Here is a 20,751-nt window from a genome sequence, read left to right on the forward strand (position 1 = left end):
TTTCGGTGTATAAGACGCACTGATGTATAAGATGCACCAAATTTTAGAGGAGGAAAACAAGGAAAAAAGTATTCTGAACTAAATGGTGTAGTATTATATTGTTTAATAAAATACCAGTGTAGCAGTATGCTTTTTACAACCATGTATACTGTTTCAAACCATGTACACTCAGAGAGAAGCTGCTTCCTGTAGTCCGGCAAATTCAGCAGCGATTTCTCCCAGCAAGCTGTGGGCTAGTTAGGACTGCAGGTGAGGATAGGCAGCGTCTTCCACTCCTCACCCTCCAAAAGATCCTCAATGGTGTGTTTTTACATGCGCTGAGCTTCTCTGTTCAAAGGGGAAGTGTGGTAAAAAAGCCCATTTTATTTGCAGAGTGGCCTCTGGCAGACCCCTAAACGGATAAAATCCATTTATGCGTGTGTGAATAAAAATCATCCAAATCTGCTCGGAAAGAAAAGTTCCATATGGGTGAAGGCCGGGCCGATCCATCTGCTCGCTGTTTGTCCCTCGGCGGCATCCTTATACCAAACCCTGCACGAGAAATAGCCCATGGAGAGGAGCCACTGCACCGGCAGTGGCAGCAGCCTTCCTGTAGTCTGGTGTTAGGCAGCTTCTCACGCAGTTTGGCAGTACTGGCCGGCGCCACCTGCCAAACCATGTGAAAATCCGCCACCGCAGGATTATGGGAATGCTGCTGCTCCCGCTGCTGACCACCTCCCAACACCCCCCACACCACGTAACCTTTGTTGTATAAGATGCACCCAGTTTTTGGCATACTTGTTGGAGGTGAAATGGTTCATCTTATGCACCGAAAAATATGGTATACAGTGATACCTTGTCTTACAAACTTAATTGGTTCCGGGAGGAGGTTCGTAAGGTGAAAAGTTCGTAAGATGAAACAATGTTTCCCATAGGAAACAATGGAAAACTGATTAATGCATGCAAGCCCCCCCCCAAAAAATCGCAAAAACGGCACTCTGCTGGGTGCTGCCGCCTGGCGCCAATGCCCGACAGTCACCTTCTGAATCAGCCGGGCGCTTCTCAGCATTCTCCCGAACACTGAACCCGAAAAGTTTGGCAAAAGTTCGGGTTCGGTGTTCAGGTTCGGGAGAATGCCGAGAAGCGCCGCCCCCCGGCTGTCACCTTCCCAGAAGAGCCATGGAGCTGTCAGCCGGTCGGGAGGCTCAAACAGAGGTGGGGAATCCCAATAGGGAATTCCAGGGGCGGAGCTTTGATGTCACAGAGACATCCTTCCTGGAGTCCACGTTTCGGCTGACCAGGAAGGACATCTCCGTGATGTCAAAGGTCCTGGGAGGTGGGGTTTCCCATGGAGGGGAGCCTCGGGGGAATCCCAGGATTGCAAAAACGGTTGCTTCGCTTGCAACGGAAATCCGGAGGTGGGGCATCCCGGTGGCGGTGGCGGGTTTGTAAGGCGAAAAAAGTTCATAAGAAGAGGCAAAAAAATTCCGAACCCCAGGTTCGTTTCTCGAAAAGTTCGTATGATGAGGGGTTCATATCATGAGGTACTACTGTATATGCTTTTGTTTCTTTTGTAATATAGTAATGAAATGGATGTATTAAAGGGGGGGGGGGGAAATCCTTGACCAAAGGGGTTTAGTAACAGCATGTAGCAACTTTCCCTGGTTAGGGACTCCCAAATGTGCTGTACTTGTGCTCTCAAAATCCCTAGCTAGTGTGAAGTTATGCTATGAGCTGACTTCAGTTCCTAAGAGATAGTATACAAACTAGGCTGCAAAGCCTCAACTCCAGGGCAAGTATGTAGAAATAGTAATTGATTCCCACTACACAATACCCTTAATAGCATAAGGAAGAGATATAATACACACTCATTTTATATCAGGCATATGGGACAGATTATTACAGCTACATAATGCTTTCCAGGCATATGTTATCTAGATGACTTCTCTAATTTGGCACCTTCAGAAGTATTATTTATTGGATTTCAGTGTCAATAATTTTAAGATTAGAACTGTACATTACATTCAGGTAGGGAGCAACAAAGTAGGTATGTGGGACAAATTATTACATAATACCCTCCCTGGCAATGTTTGTTCTGGAAGAGTAAAATGATTTGTAAAAATATATAGGCTTGGTTCATTGTATGTCCACATAGAATAGACCCAATATTTATTTCTAAATAAACAAAAGCTTATTTGAATTTGATCTTTCATTCAGGTTTATGGACTGCTGAATTCAATGGTGAACAAAATGGTTTCCCTCTTTCAGGCGGTAAAAAAGAATGCTGCATAGAAAACTAAAGTATCCTTTATCTAATTGGTAGTTTTATAACAAAATAAATTATATATGTACACACATATAAATAGTGTCAGAGAAGGTTTTTTTAATGAAAGATTAGAGATTAATTGTCTCTCTCCCGCAGGCTTTTGTATAGACAAATATATCTGAATACAGTAAGTTCTCTCGCCAGCTGAAAAATATTTACTAGGTATATGAAGCCAAAGTTTTACCATATTGATGATATATGGAGGTGGACTTTGGTAACCACATTAGCCCAGTGGAAATTTTTAAGAGCTGTGCAAGTGAGTGGAATTTATTTATTCTGGGCTCATTCTCTCTCCTCTCCTCTTTCTCATAAGGTTAAGACCTCTATTCAGTAGTCCTTATCAAATTCATAGTTCCACTTGTGTTAACAGCAATAGAAACATCATTGTCACTAAGGAGCACTGAGGTATGGGAACAGAGACGTTAACTGCTTCAATGTCTTTACTGAGCTTGCTGTTATCCTGGTCTGATTGCATTCAGAAACAATCTATTCCTGGCAGTCCACCGTTTGGCTGAACTGCTGGATGATGGAGAAAAAGTAAGTGGAGTGATGATGGACCACAAAGAGAGCAATTGAGAGCCATGTGCGATCTGTAGCTTGCCCATATGTGTTGTGTGGGAATATCTAGTTTCTACAATCACCATCACATTACTGCAAGGGTACTTTAAGATTTATATTTGGATTGATTATTGGGTGCCTACCAGCCAGATACAATTCTCAAGTGCTACTTTGCCATGCTGATAGATCCATTGTTGTCATGGAAGTCAATAAATGTCTCAGCCACTTTGTCTTAGAAAGATATAATATGAACAGAGAAGAGGTTTTTATAAGCTCCTTTCCTCTTTCTGCTGTATACTTTTCAACCAACTTCAAAAATAAGTAACCTCAATGAGTGCTTTGAAGGGAAACAGCCATTCTACCATTCAGTCATGCACTGTATGAGGCAACCTCCTTGTGACTTCCCTATAGATGATTGTACGGAAGCTCTGTTCACAGCCTTTGCCTTTATGGTATGTTTACTGGTGATTGGCTGGGGGATGAGAGTAAGGCATATGTTTCCTTATATGGTAAGTTAACTCTACGTTATCCTTAATTATTTTCCACGTGGTCATGGATTCTGCAACTTGTCATTCAGCCTGGACTTGCTGCCTTTCCAAAGAGGAGGAATAAGATTTTATACAGCACCCATTAGGCTAAAACACCACCCTTCGGTGATATCTTATCCCAGCGTTCAGTGCCTAAGAACCTATGATTACAACAGTGCTTTATCTTAATCACCCAGATATAGAATTGGAAGGGGCCATTTATGTCATCATCTCCAACTTTCTGCTCCATCCAGGAATGATTAAAATATCACTGAAAGATTATATTTAACCCCTGCTCAAACACAGATAGCCAAAGAAAAACCATCACTTCAGTGTGTAATTTGTTCCATTTTCAAAGTGATATTTCTGTTGGATTCAAACAAGATTTGCCTTCTTGCAGCTTCAATCCATTTTTTCCCCAGATTTCCACTCTGCAAGGAAAAGAGGGAAGTCCTAACCCTTAATTAGTCTTCTCTCAACCTGTTCCAGTTTGTCTGAATCCCTAAAGTGTGACATCCAGAACTGGAAACAGTACTTGAGATGGTATCTGACCAAATCCCATGTGACTGAAAATTATAAGTCTATTAATACAACATAAAATCACATTTGTCTTTTTGAAGTTCTAACTGCTGCAAATAATTTTCTTTTGTAGAATAGGTGTTAGAAACTCCCACAAATCTTGAGTTCCATTTTCCATTAGCATTTTCTGTACTGGAATCCTATTTTTTATTTATTATTAAAATTATTTGCTACTGATCTCATTTCATTTTGAAATGACTATTTTTCATTGCTCTGAAAGTATAAAAATCTGCTTTTTTATACTTTCAGTGTTTCAAATCTAACCACACTCAACTATAATTCCTTATTATCAAGAATTCCAGCATGCACCAATCACGCTCCCTCACTGTTCCTGCAACATCCACTTCCTTGACCAATGGCATATCAATAGATCATGATATTAGCTTGAAGTTATATTGAAGGACATATGTTTCCTCTTCTCCCTTGCCTATAGCCAAATGTTATAAAGTGGTGTTTTCTATCTTCTTTGAACACAGACCTTGAAATGTACCATATGTGCTGGTTCAGAACTGATTGTGATGATGATAATGCAACAGTAACTAAAATCTGCCTAGCCTGTGATTTCATTTTGTGGTTGTGGATATGCTCTTCTTTTCCAGTTGCTTCTGCCTTCCTTCCCCTGATCACTGATTACATTTAGGGGAAAACAAACTAGGGAATATTGGGAGAAGGAAATCACAACCTGATTTGGTCTGGAGGATATTCTCGCCCACTCTTAATCAGCTGCTTTTGCATCTTGGACTTTTTACAGTAATAATGAAACCATTACTAAAATCTACAAAAGCTCCAGGACCAGAATGGATCAGGGTCGCTATATGATAGAGCTAGTAAAATGAAGAAGCCTTGACCAATTATCTTGATGGATGAAAAAAGCTTTAGAACAGGGCTATCAAACTCATAGCCCATGGGCCAGATGCATCCTGTGCTGGCCACGCCCAGCCCTGGTTTAGCGAAGGGAGCGAAAATTGCAATACATCATGTGACAAGAACATGATGCTGTGAGTTTGACACTTCTGCTCTAGAAAGAAATTGGTATCTTTCTAGAAGAGCATGTCATCCTAACAGCAGCAGAGTTATGGATTGGAGCATCACTGCAGGAAAAGGAGGGAAACACCATCAAAGTGCTCCCAACCAGATACATCTTACAACTATTGGCAAGGACCATAATTTCACAGAAAGGAGAGCTTGAGTGACCTGCTATTCACCTACCAAATTCTGCTTGGATGAGTAACGTCCTGCTTTGAAAGTTAGCAAGCTTGCTCCCCACTCTTCAGAGAGGAATCCCTCACCCTTCCTATTATGAAGGCAGTTGGTGCTGTTTTTCCTGCCTGGCATGTGGGAAGGAAAAATAGGGTACAAATCACTGTACCTTAATTTGACTTAAAACTGAGAATAACATCACCAATCTGTCTTGTTAACAGGGCAGACTAGAGACTGGCTATCAATACAGAGCAAACTGATGCTGACATCCTTTGTGTTGCCTCACAGGCTGGTGGAAAACACATTAAACCATCTCTCTCTATATTCTCTTAGTTTTTATTTTATTTTATTTATATTTATTTATTTATTTAATTGATTGATTTGTATGCCGCCCCTCTCCGAAGACTTATTGATTAGGATCTAAAGGATGTGCTCTTGTGTCTTCCTTTACCTTTTGAAAGAAAATAGTTGTTTTATATACAGTATACATTTCCTGGAAAAACCATATTTGCCAAAGTTTCTCTCCCAAAAACATTGGGGTAATTAAAATGCCTCCTTACTACTTCACCTTTCCTTGCAAAAATGAAGGAATGGAAATCTTGGTAAGAATCTGAAGCGATGGGGTGTTGGGAGAGCTATAACCTGTTTCTGTTTTGTGTTTTCAAGCTTCTTGCTTTGAAAGAAAATCTTTGAAAAGTACAAATACAGCCTTTTAATTTTTCTGTGCAAATAACAGGTATCGGATACCTAGATGCAAATTCATACATTTATAAATTTAGGACCATATTCAAACATTTAGGCATAAAAACCTGTTTTTCAAGGAATTTAACTAATTGCCAACCTGGATTGTTCTATAATTCCAGGTATGTCATGAATTCGCCTTATAATATTTTAAATAAAATTTCTTAAGTCTCAGGATTTCTATTCTGACATGTCTCTATTAAACAATATGCCCATTGCTAATTGCAGAACTGGCATCACAATTAATAAGCACATGCCATGTTCAAGCCAAGGGATGGAAAATGGAGATCAGCCATGACATGTACAGTATCCCAAAATCTTTGCCAAAATCATTTGTTTGGGGAGAATGGGTCAAATGGCTTTTCCCTGTACTTGGAGAGAGACAATGTGTTACTGAGCATGCCCTCCCCCCTCGGTAAAACATATTGTTTTCAATCAGTTGAAAAGAAACAGCCTTCATTAAAAACCAGGGAACAGAATTTTGGTATTCTTCTAGCTATGAATCTGGTTATTTTGCCTTCAACTTCTACAACACTCTAGTCAGCACTGCGTGGAATATATTAAAAGAAAATCTGGGCTATGGAACGAAAACTTTTCAATAGAAACTCCGAGATCTCTGCAGAGAAAAAGTGAGATAAATGTAGCCATAATGTTAAAGCTTCTTTCTTCGCCTTGGTAGAGGGAAATAATCTTTGCAAAGTCAGTGAGCTATACTTTCCTGTGAGCAACCTATCCTGCCCCCTTATTAATCAAATTGTGGCATTGCTACACTTAAGTGGTAACATTTCTGCGTTTGATGGCCCCTATAATCCACCTCTCTAGTGCCCTCTGCATTTGGCCATTTGCTGAATCGCTGCAATGTCCGGGAAAAGCCCAGATGAATTCTCAGCAGCCTGACCAACTTTTCCCGAAAGATCCAGGACACCACCACCACCATCAGCATCATTATAATCATAGATTGCATCCTGATGGGTCTCTATAAGACACCTGCCATCCTTAAGGAGGTCTCAAATCCAGCCCCTCGACTAAGTGGACTTCTTGCTCCTTTGGCAATCTTACTTCCCTGGGCCCATCCCACCCCACCTCCCAATTGACCAGCCCCAGATGAATTGCAACCGGCTTCAGAAGGATTTCTCCAGACTTGCTGCACCCTCATAACTTTCCCTAGTGTGGAAAGGGAAAGCTAAGTAAGGACCTTCCTACGCAATAGGGCCCTGGGGGTGGGTGGGAGATGAGGACGCTTCTTTACACTGGCGCCTTGACCACCCTTGTATTCTATTGGGCGTTTCAACAACGCAGATAAGTCTTCACCTCTTGAGTTTTGGTGAGGAAAAAGGGAACCAGCCCGAAGGCTTAGTGTGTGCACAGAAAGGTGAAGCTTTATTTTCACTTCGGAGAACACGGGGAAGAGATTACCCGTTTATGAGGAAACAAGAGTGAGCACAATGGGTTAAGTGCGCGCGCGCGCACGAAAATTACCCGCCTTTTTTATTTTAGGAAGACACCGGTGTAAGACCTATGTAAAATAAAATGTACATAGTATTAGAAATCTTAAATGATTGTAATGTTGAAATATCAGCATAGGAAATAAGAAACAGGACCGCCACACACCGTCCAATGTTTTCATAATGTTTTGTTTATATTTGTTTATGTACATACTTTTTTTGTAAAAAAAAAATTACCCGCCTCCGATTCATACATGAAAAGGCAAGAGACCATTGAGAGCTTTGAGGGCAGGCGGCAAGGGACGGGAAGGCTCTATGTAGTGGTAAAGTCGTTCTCTCGCTCCGTGGGATCGGCTTCACCTCCCCATTTCGGTGCAGCTCCAGATGAAAGAGGCTCGACAAAGCGTCCCAAGCGCACGGCGGGCGACCTCGCGTGCAGCTTTGGGTTTATGGCGACAGAAAAGACCTCCCTCACAGCTCCGGCGCCTGCTTGAAAAACACCGCCGAAACACGCGAGTCCCCGGCTCCTCTTTTTTATATAATATCTCGGTCAAATCCCGTTTCCAGATTCCCAGAGAGAAGGCGCGAAAGTAGTACTAAGGCGGGTTCAGTCAAAGGGGAAAGAAAGGGGGCCGTCGCCAAGCAGCGACCTTGTAGCCACAGGATAGGACTCCTCGCACGAGGGTCCCAGCAGCCCCGATGAAGCGGCGAAGCGAGCAACTTTCCACGCGCGGCGGGCGGAACCGAGCTCCCTCCCAGCCAGAACGCGCGCGCACCTGGCCTGCCTGAGGCGGCGGTGTGGAAACGCCAGGTGCTCCGCGGGGCGGGTTTAGGCTGCGCTGAGGGACGGACGGATCCGGGTTGGGGCGCGCTCTGGGGCGCGCCCAGGCTGCGGTTGGTAGCAGCTGAGGGAAACCTCGCCACCTGCCGCTCATAGCACCGGCCTTCCCCCCACCCATCCCCCGGGCCCCGGAGCGCGCGGCGAAAAGCCCGAGGTAAGAAGGCCCCTCCTCCTTGCCGCAGCTCCTCCTCCTCCTGGGTTGGTGATCGCTTTGCATCTCTCTCGCTCGCTGGCAAACCCGCTCCATCCCAGCTCGCTCTTTTTTGCCCGATGGCGCTGCCGAACCGAGCCCCGGCGAAGAGCAGGAACCCGAGGCGGCAGGTATTGGCGGCGGCGGCTGGGAAAAAGTGGGCCGGGAAGGGAGGGAGGAGGGAGCGCGAGGAGGAAAGTTCTGGACGCCGAGAGTTTCTCTTGACTGCGGCGAAGCCCGCTCGGAGGATCGGCGGTACTTTGGGGAACGCTCAGCCGCAGGGACCGCTCTCTCTCCCCCCCTCCACCTCTCCGCAGTACGGCGCTTGAAGTTTTCAGCCGCGTCAGGAGAGCCTCGTTTCTTTCTTTCCCGCCCTAAAAGCAGGGAGCAAGGGAGAGGAGGCGGTGGTTTTGCGGTTGGCGCCGACCAGACAGCTCCCCCACCCCACCCGCTTGGTGCCGGAATGACGGCGGCGCGGCGGATAGAAGCGGTCGCCTTCCTCCCGGCTCTTGTGGGCTCTTGCTGCCGCTGCGGCCGCTGGTTCGCTACGGTCCCCGGCCGCTTACCCCCTCACCCCCACCCCGGCGCATTGATCAGAAAGATCGGGCCTCTCTGCTAGGCAGCGCCTGCCTCCAGCAACTCCTCTGGATATTTTCCCCCCTTCCTAGGTGCGTACGTGTGTTCCCCGCGCTGGTAGGCAAGGTGGTGCGCGTGTATGTGTGTGTGTGTTCCTAATCAAACTACCTCCCCCCCCCCGGCTCCCCACGCCCCTAGTTGGTTTGCCTGTGGCTTCCCTCTGGCTTTGAGACCAGATCGAGATCGCGGCAAGATTATGTAATGTTCCGGCTGCTCCGGCTGGGCTGCCAGGCCGCCTCGTCGCATGCACGCACAAGAGGGACCGAGCGGTGGATGTCAGCCGAGGGTCCCGGTTCCGCGTGGCAGCCCGTTGGTGCTCCTGACCGGAGGGGACGCCTCGCCATCAACCCGAGTTTCCCCCCTCGGTGCCTCTGCTGGGGATGAAGGTCCCTCTTTCCAGAGGCGCCCTCGGAGGTGCCATCGGTGTAGGTAGGAGTCCTTGGGGGCAGGGAGAAGCCCAGAGCCCCCACTGGCAGAATGAGCGCATCTAATTGCAGCAGGGCTGGTTTGCTCGCTTGCCTTATGAAACAATAACAGTAGCATTTTTTAAAGTCCCTCCAGTCCCTTCCAGTCAATGGAAGGGTTTGCCGGTGTAGCAGCTTCCTTGGAAAAGCAGGAAGTCTATTCTTGCCTTGATTTCTCAGAGAAGTGATGGGGACAAACAAAATAAAAGAAGAGGAAAAGTCCTTCAAACAGGAATCTCCCTGGAGAAATTTGTTTCTCAGAAACCTTGAATTTCTTGGGGGAGTTTTAAAGAGGACTGCTTGATGTGTTAAGGTAGCCTTCCCTTCCTGCTTTATCTCTAGAGCTTGAGGATTGTACTCTGCTCGAAATGACTTCCACCACCCTACATGGCCATTTGCCTCCATCGTTTACTACCACATCTGAGCAAAATAAATGGCTTCTTTCCATCCTTGGTTTTACAGTGTTGTCAATGCTGTAAAATAAAAAGTCCTTTATTCTGAGAAACATGCAGTTTATCATCCTTTCCCCTCAACTGAGACCAACAAAGGAAGGAAAAAGGAGGGGAGCAAAGTTTCACCTCTTCTCTGTGTCCTTTCCCATCCATATTTTCTTCCTGTTGGTATGTTTTCCCTGGATTTATCCAGTTCTGAAGGTAGGACTATTCTCCTTTCTCCGATTAGGACTAAAATATAGATAATGCTTCAAAATATTAAGACAGGATATTATTGGGCATCTCAGAAATGATGAGCCACTCCACCAGGAAACCTTTCCAAACCTTGCATGTTAAAAAAGAAAAGAAAAGCTGGAGCCCTATGAGAAGGGATGCCTTCTCTGGTTTGTTGCAGCTGAGAAAATCTGGCATCAGGATACAGGAGAGTTTGCCCTGCCATTCCCCATTGACTGGGCGGCAGCTCTTCTTCTGGAATGTGTCACGAACATAAGGAATTCTTGGCAGTCTGGAATGATTGCTTGCTTATCCTCTTCACTGCCTCCTGTTCCCTTCTCGATGGCTCTTTTATTCAAGGTCACTGCAGTAATTTCATATGTGGCTGCCTGGTGCTGCTGTCTTATCTGCCACACCATTTCTGTTTCTCTCTCTTTGTGTTCTGGGAATATTGTGTTCAATAAAACATGCTGCTTTTAAACACCCTTGGCAGCCCTCCATAGGCAGATCCGTTCTATCTTTTCTACCTCTTCTTTCTAGAGCTAAAAATGACAAGTTAACGAGGCTCCTGCTGGCCTGGAAGGCAATGAGTTCTTAGGTGGAAATGTTATTCTCCCCTCCCTCCTCCTAAACCTTGGATTTATGCAAGCTAAAATTGCAAGATATTCTGCACAAGAAATCAACACTGCCCACGTTACAGTGCTCTGCTTTAGTCCATGCCAGTCCAAAGCAGTCCTTACAACTGGGGTAGTACCACATTAACACCTACATCATGGTACATTTGCTCTTACGTTGTCTTTATATTGTGAATGAAGCTCCCTAGAAGGTTTCCAAAATGGATGTTTACTCAATACTCTCTGTGCCTGGCACTCTTATATTGTCTAGACTAGAGTCTCTAACCTTGGCAATTTTGAGATTTGTGGACTTCAACTCCCAGCAAAGCTGGCTAAGGAACTCTGGAAATTGAAGTCCACAAGTCTTAAAGTTGCCAAGGTTGGAGACCCCTGGAAAGAAAAATTCTGACCCTATTCCTCAAGTTCTGTTTATCATAGCCTTTTAGAAACTCAGGATATCTCTGGAGTTAGTTGCTTATCCTCTTTGGTGGAATTCTGCTCAGCTTAAGCGCTGACCTACGTGGCAACCCACCTCTTCCCATTTGCTTTTTTCTGGGAGCCATCAATAACACTCATGAATCCAGTTTGCAACTTAGTTGGTTCTCAGGCCTCAAGCTTTCTTTTAAATGCTCCTCTTTGATTGGCCTTTCAGGTTCAAACTTCAATACTTCACTCCCTTTTCTTTCCCAGAATGCTCATAGCCAAGGCCTCATTTGGCCTCCAGCTTGTTCTTGCCAATATCTTTTGGAACTTCCTCCATGCTAGCAGGGAAGGAAGCACACATTTCGCATGTAGATTTCTGAAGGTTGGGATAAGCAACCTGTCACTTTCTAGGTGAAATGCCTCCACCATGGGCCTTGGTGGCTTGAAATTCCCATGAAGGCCAGCAATATCCTTGCTGTTTTTGTGGAGAAATCCTTAGCACTGACCATTTTTAAAAGAATAAAAGGTTGATTTATTTTATTTTATTTATTCATTTGTCCAATACACAAATACATAGGAAGAAAAATAGACATGTGGCAATATATATAAGGGTAAAAGTGAACTTAGAGGAGAGGATATATGAAAGGAAGAGAATATATATGATAGGTGAAAGAAAGGAAAGACAATTGGACAGGGGACGAAAGGCACACCAGTGCACTTATGTACGCCCCTTACTAGCCTCTTAGGAACCCGGAGAGGTCAATCGTGGAGAGTCTAAGGGAGAAGTGTTGGGAGTTAGGGGTTGACACAATTGAGTCCGGTAATGAGTTCCATGCTTCGATAATTCGATTGTTGAAATCATATTTTTTGCAGTCAAGTTTGGAGCGGTTCGTATTAAGTTTGAATCTGTTGCGTGTTCTTGTGTTGTTGCGGTTGAAGCTGAAGTAGTCATTGACCGGTAGGACGTTGCAGCATATGATCTTGTGGGCAATACTCAAATCGTGTTTTAGGCGCCGTAGTTCTAGGCTATCTAGGCCCAGGATTGTTAGTCTATTTTCGTAGGATATTCTGTTTCGAGTGGAGGAGTGAAGGGCTCTTCTGGTGAAATATCTTTGGACATGAAAGACATTCCTGAAAATCTGCTGGACCAGAAGGACAAATAACCTGACCATTATCATTTCCAACACAGTACATAAATCAGTCTGTATCCCACACAATTTTATATAGTATTTGATCCCTGTATTTATTTCCTCCTCCTTGTGCACTTCTTTATTTTCCTGCCTTGCATTTTTTTTAATAAGGAGCACTCCCCAAACCTTGCAATTTCTGTTCTTTTCTTTTTGGATTAGCTGACAATAACAATGGCACTAAATTATTAGCAAACACTGCTATGGCTACCATATAAATATCCAATGCTTCTCAGTCCCAGAGTTCTGTGTTCCATAAGGCTGCAGTCATACAACAACTTAGAAACTGTGACAACTTGCTGATGGCTTTCAACAGCTGAGTCATCATGGCTGCTTTGTGTGGCCTGTCATTAACTTTGCAGCTAATGCAAGTATGTTAGCTTTTGCTATGAGTTCTCCATTCTCCAGTGATTCTATAGCATGCTAAGTATATTAAGTTCTAACATCACTCAACTTAGTTGCATCATGTTATTTTACGAAAGTAGGTGGCTTTTTGTAAAAAAAAAACAACTTCTGGTGGTGTGTACCAATTCTGTACAATGCTGTGCTTGGCTTTGGTCATTTTTCCTGGCATCACTATGTTTTAAAAACAGTAAGTGGGTTGGATTGTGTATAGAAATCAATATAGGGAAATGACTTTTAAAAGACATTCTGCTAGCCATGTATTTCCAGATTCTGCATACCTGACTCACTGTCATTTCCTTTGGGTGGAGAAGGATATCTCATGTCTCACCTTGGGTTAGGATGGAGGTATATGCCTCGGTTGTAGGTTTTACAAAAGTTGGAGTTGCCCTAAAGAAAAATGGATATGACTCATTTTTGTTCTGCTTTTGGAGTCAAACATACTTCTCTGGGCTTTGTTTTATAACTAAAAGTATAAAATATTTCAGCCATGGAGAAAATAAAGTTATATATGAGGAAGTTTTATTCTGAGTAATTTAAGAAAGCAAATTGTGAAAACAAGGAGTTAAACTACTGAATTGCAATGAATTTCCTATAAGCTCCTCTAAGAGGTTACAATTAAGAGGTATACATAATTAAGATTTCAGATGAACCCCAGATACAGAATTGTAAATTCTTCTGTCCATAGTTTCATTATGGCCTGAAGAAATCCAGAGGAAGATGTTACTTGTTAGTCTCCCAACTATGAAAAAAGATTCAAACTTTTGAAAAATGTGACTATTTTCTAATCTTCCAAGTACAAACAAATATTACTTAGAAAATTTGAGACCTCATAACTGAAGATCAAATGGCAGCATCTGATTCTTGCTGGCTGACAATTAGATTTTACAATTAATATACTACTTGTTGCTTCAACAAAATTCAAGCTGCCCCAGTAACTATCATGTGACGATGCTTTTCAAAGAGTAATGATAGAGACATGAATCAGCTGATGGGCAATGCATTTCGAGAAAGATTTAACTTATTACCACTCAATTTATAATAAACTCTTGCTTTATTCTTTTAAAATCTGTTTTCTTTCCTTTTTTGGAATTTATGATGGTTGTATATATATATAATTTATATATTATATAAATATACAGTGGTGCCTCTATCTAAGAACGCCTCTACTTAATAACTTTTCTAGATAAGAACTGGGTGTTCAGGATTTATTTGCGTATTCTTAAGAACCATTTTCTTCTTAAGAACCCAAGCCCGGAAAAATTTCCCAGGAAATTTGAGAGTGGCATGAAGGCCCGGCCAGTTTCCTGTCATTCCCCCTGGGTAGCAGCCTTGCACCAGGTGTATGGGAGGCACGTGTCCGTTTCTTCATTTTTTAACCCTGCTGTTCTGCTCAAAAACACACCCTAAAGTTCTGTTCCCAAGTCTATTTGACCTGGATCGCAAATTGTTCATTTTAGGTACTTATACAGTGGTACCTCGTGATACGAACCCCTCGTGATACGAACCCCTCGTGATACGAACATCTCGAGATATGAACCCGGGGTTCGGAAATTTTTTGCCTCTTACAAACTTTTTCCGCCTTATGAACCCACCTCAGATCGCAAAATGGCGCTCCGGTGGCCGCCACCGCCCGGCTGTCATCTTTTAAAACAGCTGGGGGGCTTCTCAGGGTTCTCCTGAACGCCAAACCTGGAGGCCACGTTTTGGCCTCCAGGAAGGACGTCTTCGTGACGTCAAAGCTCCCCCCATGGAATTCCCTATTGGGATTCCCCACCTCCTTTCCAGCCTCCAGGTCAGCAAAAAACGCTGCTGCTGATCGCAAAAACGGCGCTCTGCCAGGCGCCGCCGCCCAGCTGTAACCTTCTGAAACAGCCAGGCGCTTCTCGGCGGCCTCCGGAACCCGAACCCGAAAAAAGTTAGCAATGTTAAATTTAGTAAATCAATGCCTAACATATTAAAAATATTTCTGATTTGGAGCCTAAAAAAATTTAAAGTGAAAATGGTTGCAAGCATTTTTGGGGGGGTGGGGGGTGAGGCCTTATTTCTGATTAAAAAAACCAATAAGCATATTTTTTTCAGTTCATTTATACTTTCCTTATGTTCAGAAATGTTCAAACTACCAATCCCACACCAACTTTAGTAAAATTGAACACATTTTGCAGGCTAAACTATCTATAAATTGAAAAAAAGTTCACAAAAAAGGGGGGCTGCCTTTTATGATCAAAATAAACCAATAAGCATTATTTTTTTCAGTTCAATTTTCATATCATTGTATGAAGAAATGTTCAGACTACTTTCCAAGTGAAAAAAGTTTTCAAATTGACCAAACATAAGCAACTCAAATGAAGAATTTTCAGGCCGGGTCAAGGTGACCCAGGAACAGAACTTTAGGCCTATTTTTTTTTCAGCAAGAAAGAAGCCCCCCCACCCCCCAAAAAAATTCTCATAGAGAGACCCCCTGAAATGATGCAAAGTCATGAAATTTCAAGTTTCAGATATGCAGGGAAAATTTTTTACAGGGTCTCAAACTTTGATTTTGAGTCTCACAGATTAAGCCTTAAAGTTTTGGATTTTTTGATTCCCCTCACCTCACCTTCTTCCTTCCGCAGCGACTGTCGTTCTCCTCTTCTTCCTCCTCATCCCACCCAAATTCCGAGCTTTTATTTCTTTCCTAATGGGTTTGCACACATTATTTGCTTTTACATTGATTCCTATGGGAAAAATTACTTCTACTTACAAACTTTTCTACTTAAGAACCTGGTAACTGAACGAATTAAGTTCTTAAGTAGAGGTGCCACTGTATATTACACACACACACACACACACACACACACACACACACACACTGGAATTGTCTGTTAACATGCATCAGTACAATAATGAGTCCCAGCGACCGGGTAGGTCCCACAGAGTTGGCCTTCTCCAGGTCCCGTCAACTTGACAATATCACTTGGCAGGACCTAGGGGAAGAACCTTAATTGTCGGGGGCCCGGCCCTCTGGAATCCGCTCCCCCCAGAGATTCGCACTGACCCCACCCTCCTCGCCTTCCATAAAAGTTTAAAGATCTATCTGCCATCAGGCTTGGGGCCATTAGATACTAGCCCCCTGGCTGACAAGTGTAGTATGCCTTGCTGTGTGAATAGAAATGAATGGTTTTAAATGTTATTAAGAGTTTTTAAAGTTTTTTAGCTATATTAATTGGATATTTTAGATATGTATATTGTATATTGTTTTGATATGTTGTGAGCCGCCCTGAGTCTTCGGAGGGGGGCAGCATACAAATCCAATAACTAAATAAGTAAACAAATGAATGAATGAATGAATCATCTGTTCAATAGTATGGGAGAATAAGCCCAGAAAACTGGCACTTTTTACTAAGCAACTAAGTAGGAGGTGAACCTACATTCTTACTAGGACAGTGGGCTACATTTTGGGGTAGAGGATATGCTTTTGTTTCTTAACTCCAAGGCTGCTAGGGTGTGGTAATACAGTACTGTAATGAGACTGTCACTAGACAACATGAAGATTGAAGAATTTCATTTTTTCAGGCTTTTTGTGTACAAGAAATGCATTACATTTACTGGGAATTTAGTGCATCAATTTCACAATCTCATTGTGAAATCTCATTGTTGGCTAACATAAAATTCAATGGGTAGCATGTTCCAGTGTACATGTAGTGTGTATGTACATGTGGAGAAACTGCACAGTTATCATCCTTATCTATTGATTTATGTAAGAATGGCAACTAAAGTTTCAGAAGTCAAATGTACAGAGAAAGAAATCAAGTCTTCTTATTTTAATAAGGTTCATAGGAAATTTAGAGCTTTTAACAATAAAAGATGATGTCAATTTTTAAATAAATGTTTTATCTGTATTGTATTTTGCAAGATTTTAGGAGTGTAAAATATGATCTTGATTTTGTAGACCATGGATCGTTAATTTGGCATGTAGCTCTCTTTTGGAGGATAATATAATTATTATTTTTGAGACTGCTTACTATGAAAGAAAGCTGTTATGTACAGTACAGTGGTCCCATGACTTTCACGGGCGATACGTTCCAAGACTGCCCACGAAAGTCAAATTTCCGCGAAGTAGAGACGCTCCCTTCCGTCCTTCCTTCCTCCCCCTCCCTCCTCCATTCCTGGTTTTACTTACCCCCAGAACCTGCAGGGGCAACAGGGCAGCAACCTGGGGGCTTTGCTGCGTGGCAGCGGGCAGCAGTAAGGCTCGGCTTCAAGTGGAGTGTACCAATGCTCTGAGAATTAAAGGGGAGCGATCGGGAGGCTGGGGCGGAAGCGGAGCTTTTATTTAAAGAAGCAGGACGGCTGGGGGGGGGCAGAGGAGGAGAGTTAAAACACACAGTATTGTACATAGGGCGACCGTGGGAAAACGTTCAAACGTAAAAAAAAAAAATGGAGTATTTTTTATTAATATTTTTTGAAAACCTGTGGTATAGCCTTTCCATAACAGTCAGACCCACGAAAGTCAAGGGACCACTGTACAGTGATGTGCCAATAAAGGTATAACATCCAGTTCTGGTCCATTGCTGCCACTTCCCCATCTTGCTAGCCACCAACAGCTAATCCATGTGTCTTGCAAAATCCCATAAAAATGTAACAATTGGCTATCATGAACTAGTATTGGCTGGCTTCGGAATATCACAGTACATATACAGTACAGTACTTGTCCTTGTTGAGATTCACAGTCCAGGATTTTCTGATACGTATTTCTGTAACAGCAAGGACTTGTTATTTTCTTATCTTCTTTCAGAAATATTTTCCCACTGTAGTTACTCATGAAATACAGCTCTATGATAATATGGCCCATCATGCTGATGGCCAGTGTAACATAATGGCTAAAGGGCTGAATCTGGGCTGGTGACATTCAGATTTGAGTCCTCAATTACTCAGTCTTGAAGGTATCTGGATAACTATGAACATCTCTCTTTCTCAGACTATGATGTAGGATTGTTATGGGAAGGAAGGAGAGACTACCATGTGAGTAGCTCTTGGGGAAAAAAACTGGGTGTTAAAAAACCCATAATCATGAGAGAATATATTACCAAAATTAACATGGGCTGCCTATTTCCTTTCTAACCATGCATTTTTGAAGGTTTTTACTGGGTGGAGATAAAAGGTAAAACAAATGCAGGGGCATAAAACATTCGTTTCCTCTTTAACACCCTTCAAATCTCTCCAGAACCGCAGGGCTTCGTCCCACCCATTTTTAGAGTACTGTATGGCTCTCAAGGTGAAAAAAAGTAAATTTAGAGGGCATTACAAAATGCCCACCATGCAGAATTGTACTCAGAAAAAATTAACATAGAGGTATTCCAAGAACAAAAGGAGTTTTCTATATAAATTCTGCCCAAGTACTCTCATGAATAATTCATGGCTGGCTTAGAACTATCTGGAATGGCTCTAGGTTTTGAAGACATAATATAAAGCAGAAGGGGTGGGATAGAAAGGAAGAAATGCATTTTTCCCCCCTGAGTGGATAAAATAAAACAACTGATCAGCTAAAATGGCTGAACTGAACCATCATTTTAATATATATTCCATTTCTTGTTTTCCAGCTCATTGTGGAAACTGAAGAATTAGCACTTCTTAACCAATCACTCTGAAATTTTGATTCTTCCCTGGGGCCTCTCAAGTTTTCTTCTTTGGATAATTTTTTTCTGCAAAGTGAGGTCTTTTTTCTGGTTCAGTCATGACGACCTCTGCCTTGCGTCGACAGGTGAAAAACATTGTGCACAATTATTCTGAAGCAGAAATCAAGGTGCGTGAGGCCACCTCCAATGACCCCTGGGGCCCCCCCAGCTCTTTAATGTCTGAGATTGCTGACCTGACCTTCAACACGGTGGCTTTTGCAGAGGTCATGGGCATGATCTGGAGACGGCTGAATGACAGTGGCAAGAACTGGCGTCATGTCTACAAGGCCCTGACTCTCCTGGACTACCTCATTAAAACGGGCTCGGAGAAGGTGGCTCATCAATGCCGGGAGAATCTATACACCATCCAGACTTTAAAGGAGTTCCAGTACATAGACCGTGATGGCAAAGATCAGGGCATCAATGTCCGTGAAAAGGTGAAGCAGGTGATGAGCCTGCTGAAGGATGAAGACAGGCTGAAGCAGGAAAGAACCTACGCCCTGAAAACCAAAGAGCGGATGTCCGTCGAAGGGATGGGCATCAGCAGCAGCAACAGCAACAGCCACCAGCTTGCCTATGGACGGCGGGCATCACAGTATGGCGATGATTACAACAGATCAAGAGGTTCTCCATCCTCCTTTAATTGTGAGTACTGCAGCGGTATGTGGCCCTGCCATTTTTCCTCTGGCAGATCTTTGCCAAAGGAAACTTTAAAACGCATGATCTAATTCGTGAATGCTTTCATGGGGGATAGTTTTTTGGGTTTTTTTAATAAATTTTTTAATTAAATTTTATCACAACAAACAAACAAACAAAAAACTTAAAGAAAAAGTGCCCAACACCAATAACCCCTCCACCATTTAGGGGGTTCAGTTATTTACAGTATATTCCAATTTCTTCCTTGGCTCCGGTTTACATTTCTTTACATTACAAAGAGTGATTGAAGCTTATTTTTCACATTGTCGTCATATATTCTATGTAAGATATAATCTTTCACCTTATTCCATGGTGCCATCAGCTTCTCCAATTTATTTTCATCACAGTTAATTAATCTTGATTCCGTAATTTCGAAGTGAATGTGGTCCACCATGTACCAGTACCAATTCTGGATTGTCCATTTATTGCTGTCCTTCCACCCTAATACCACTACTGCTTGTGCACTTTCCAAGGCCTTTCATGGGGGATAGTGATCCCATAATAACGTTCGTAGATGTCTTGACTGCCAGTTGCAATACACTGCAATGTAAAGATGTAAGCATATGCTTTGGGAGACAATTGTTTTCAACACTGCCTGAAATGTTTCCAAATTTCTACTATTTATCGCAATGGAGCTTGAGACATGAAACTTGGCAAGTATCAAGTAATATTTGAGGGTCACAGATTGCTGATAGTAGAAATAGGCGCAGATTCAAAAGGCTCGTGGATACAAAATGTTCCAAGTGCATAGATTTTTTTAATTCCTTGACATTTCCCCCAGTATCTTTTATGAAACTACAGCCAGACCTTCCCTGTTTCTACCATCCTTAAGCAGAATTTTATGGGTCTTTACATAGCTTTTACAACCTTGATATAAAGTATAGTTTCATTCAGTTGAATGCAATGAAGGAATCATAGACAAATCCTAATAAATTGGACTCTCTGATCCTATAGGGATCTAAAAGTATGTTTAGCTGAACAAAGTTACCTATATCCCAGAAGCTTCTTGGGGTACATGGAGAATATAAGGTTGAATGGGGAAGCGCCATGGTGTACAAACCTATAATTTTGCATTTTTTTTAAAGCTTTCAAGAGGACCAAATTGTAAGAAGGGTACATGGCCATCTAGATAGTATTTAACTAAAGTTCCCAGCATCTTTTACCATCCTTCATGATAGCTGGGTTTGCTGAAAATTCTATATATTCCCTCAACACTGTCAGACTTTCTACTAAATCTGCACTTCTATTCTACTAGTTTTTCTCATCATTCCTTTCACCCATTTCCTCCCATGTTGACTGTATGACTGTAACTTGTTGCTTATATCCTAAGATTTTTATTAATATTGCTTCTTCATTGCTTATCTGACCCCTATGACAATCATTAAGTGTTGTACCACATGATTCTTGACAAATGTATATTTTATTTTATGTACGCTGAGAGCATATGCACCAAGACAAATTCCTTGTGTGTCCAATCACACTTGGCCAATAAAAATTCTATTCTATTCTATTCTATTCTATATCTTGGGATCAGCATGTCAAAGGTTTAGAAAATGCCTAATCTGACTGGTATGTCACACCTTCTTGAGCAAAAGAGAAGCATCTCCTATCTCCCACCCCCATC

General features: G+C 42.7%; 2 protein-coding genes across 7 annotated transcripts in view; both read left to right on the forward strand.

Moving 5' to 3' along the window:
- MYCBPAP (MYCBP associated protein) overlaps window positions 1-5,489 on the forward strand; it is a 43,442-nt gene extending 37,953 nt beyond the window's left edge. The window contains exons 19-20 of one of the 3 annotated variants that reach the window (XM_070739993.1): window positions 2,197-2,280; window positions 4,272-5,489. In XM_070739993.1, coding sequence (XP_070596094.1) covers window positions 2,197-2,271 — 75 coding nt within the window. In that variant the 3' untranslated portion in view covers window positions 2,272-2,280; window positions 4,272-5,489. Of the gene's footprint in view, window positions 1-2,196; window positions 2,337-2,657; window positions 2,727-4,271 lie in introns of those variants that run through there. The other 2 variants (XM_070739995.1, XM_070739992.1) reach the window with 2 other exon arrangements.
- Window positions 5,490-8,426: 2,937 nt separating this feature from the next.
- Window positions 8,427-20,751, forward strand: part of EPN3 (epsin 3) — a 58,767-nt gene continuing 46,442 nt past the window's right edge. For 2 of the 4 annotated variants that reach the window (XM_070739999.1, XM_070740000.1), the window contains exons 1-2: window positions 8,427-8,517; window positions 18,357-19,076. In XM_070739999.1, the coding sequence (XP_070596100.1) occupies window positions 18,491-19,076 (586 nt within the window). In that variant the 5' untranslated portion in view covers window positions 8,427-8,517; window positions 18,357-18,490. Of the gene's footprint in view, window positions 8,518-18,356; window positions 19,077-20,751 lie in introns of those variants that run through there. The other 2 variants (XM_070739997.1, XM_070739998.1) reach the window with 2 other exon arrangements.

Source organism: Erythrolamprus reginae, chromosome 2 (genome assembly GCF_031021105.1).
Source record: "Erythrolamprus reginae isolate rEryReg1 chromosome 2, rEryReg1.hap1, whole genome shotgun sequence".
NCBI classification, from domain to species: domain Eukaryota; kingdom Metazoa; phylum Chordata; class Lepidosauria; order Squamata; family Dipsadidae; genus Erythrolamprus; species Erythrolamprus reginae.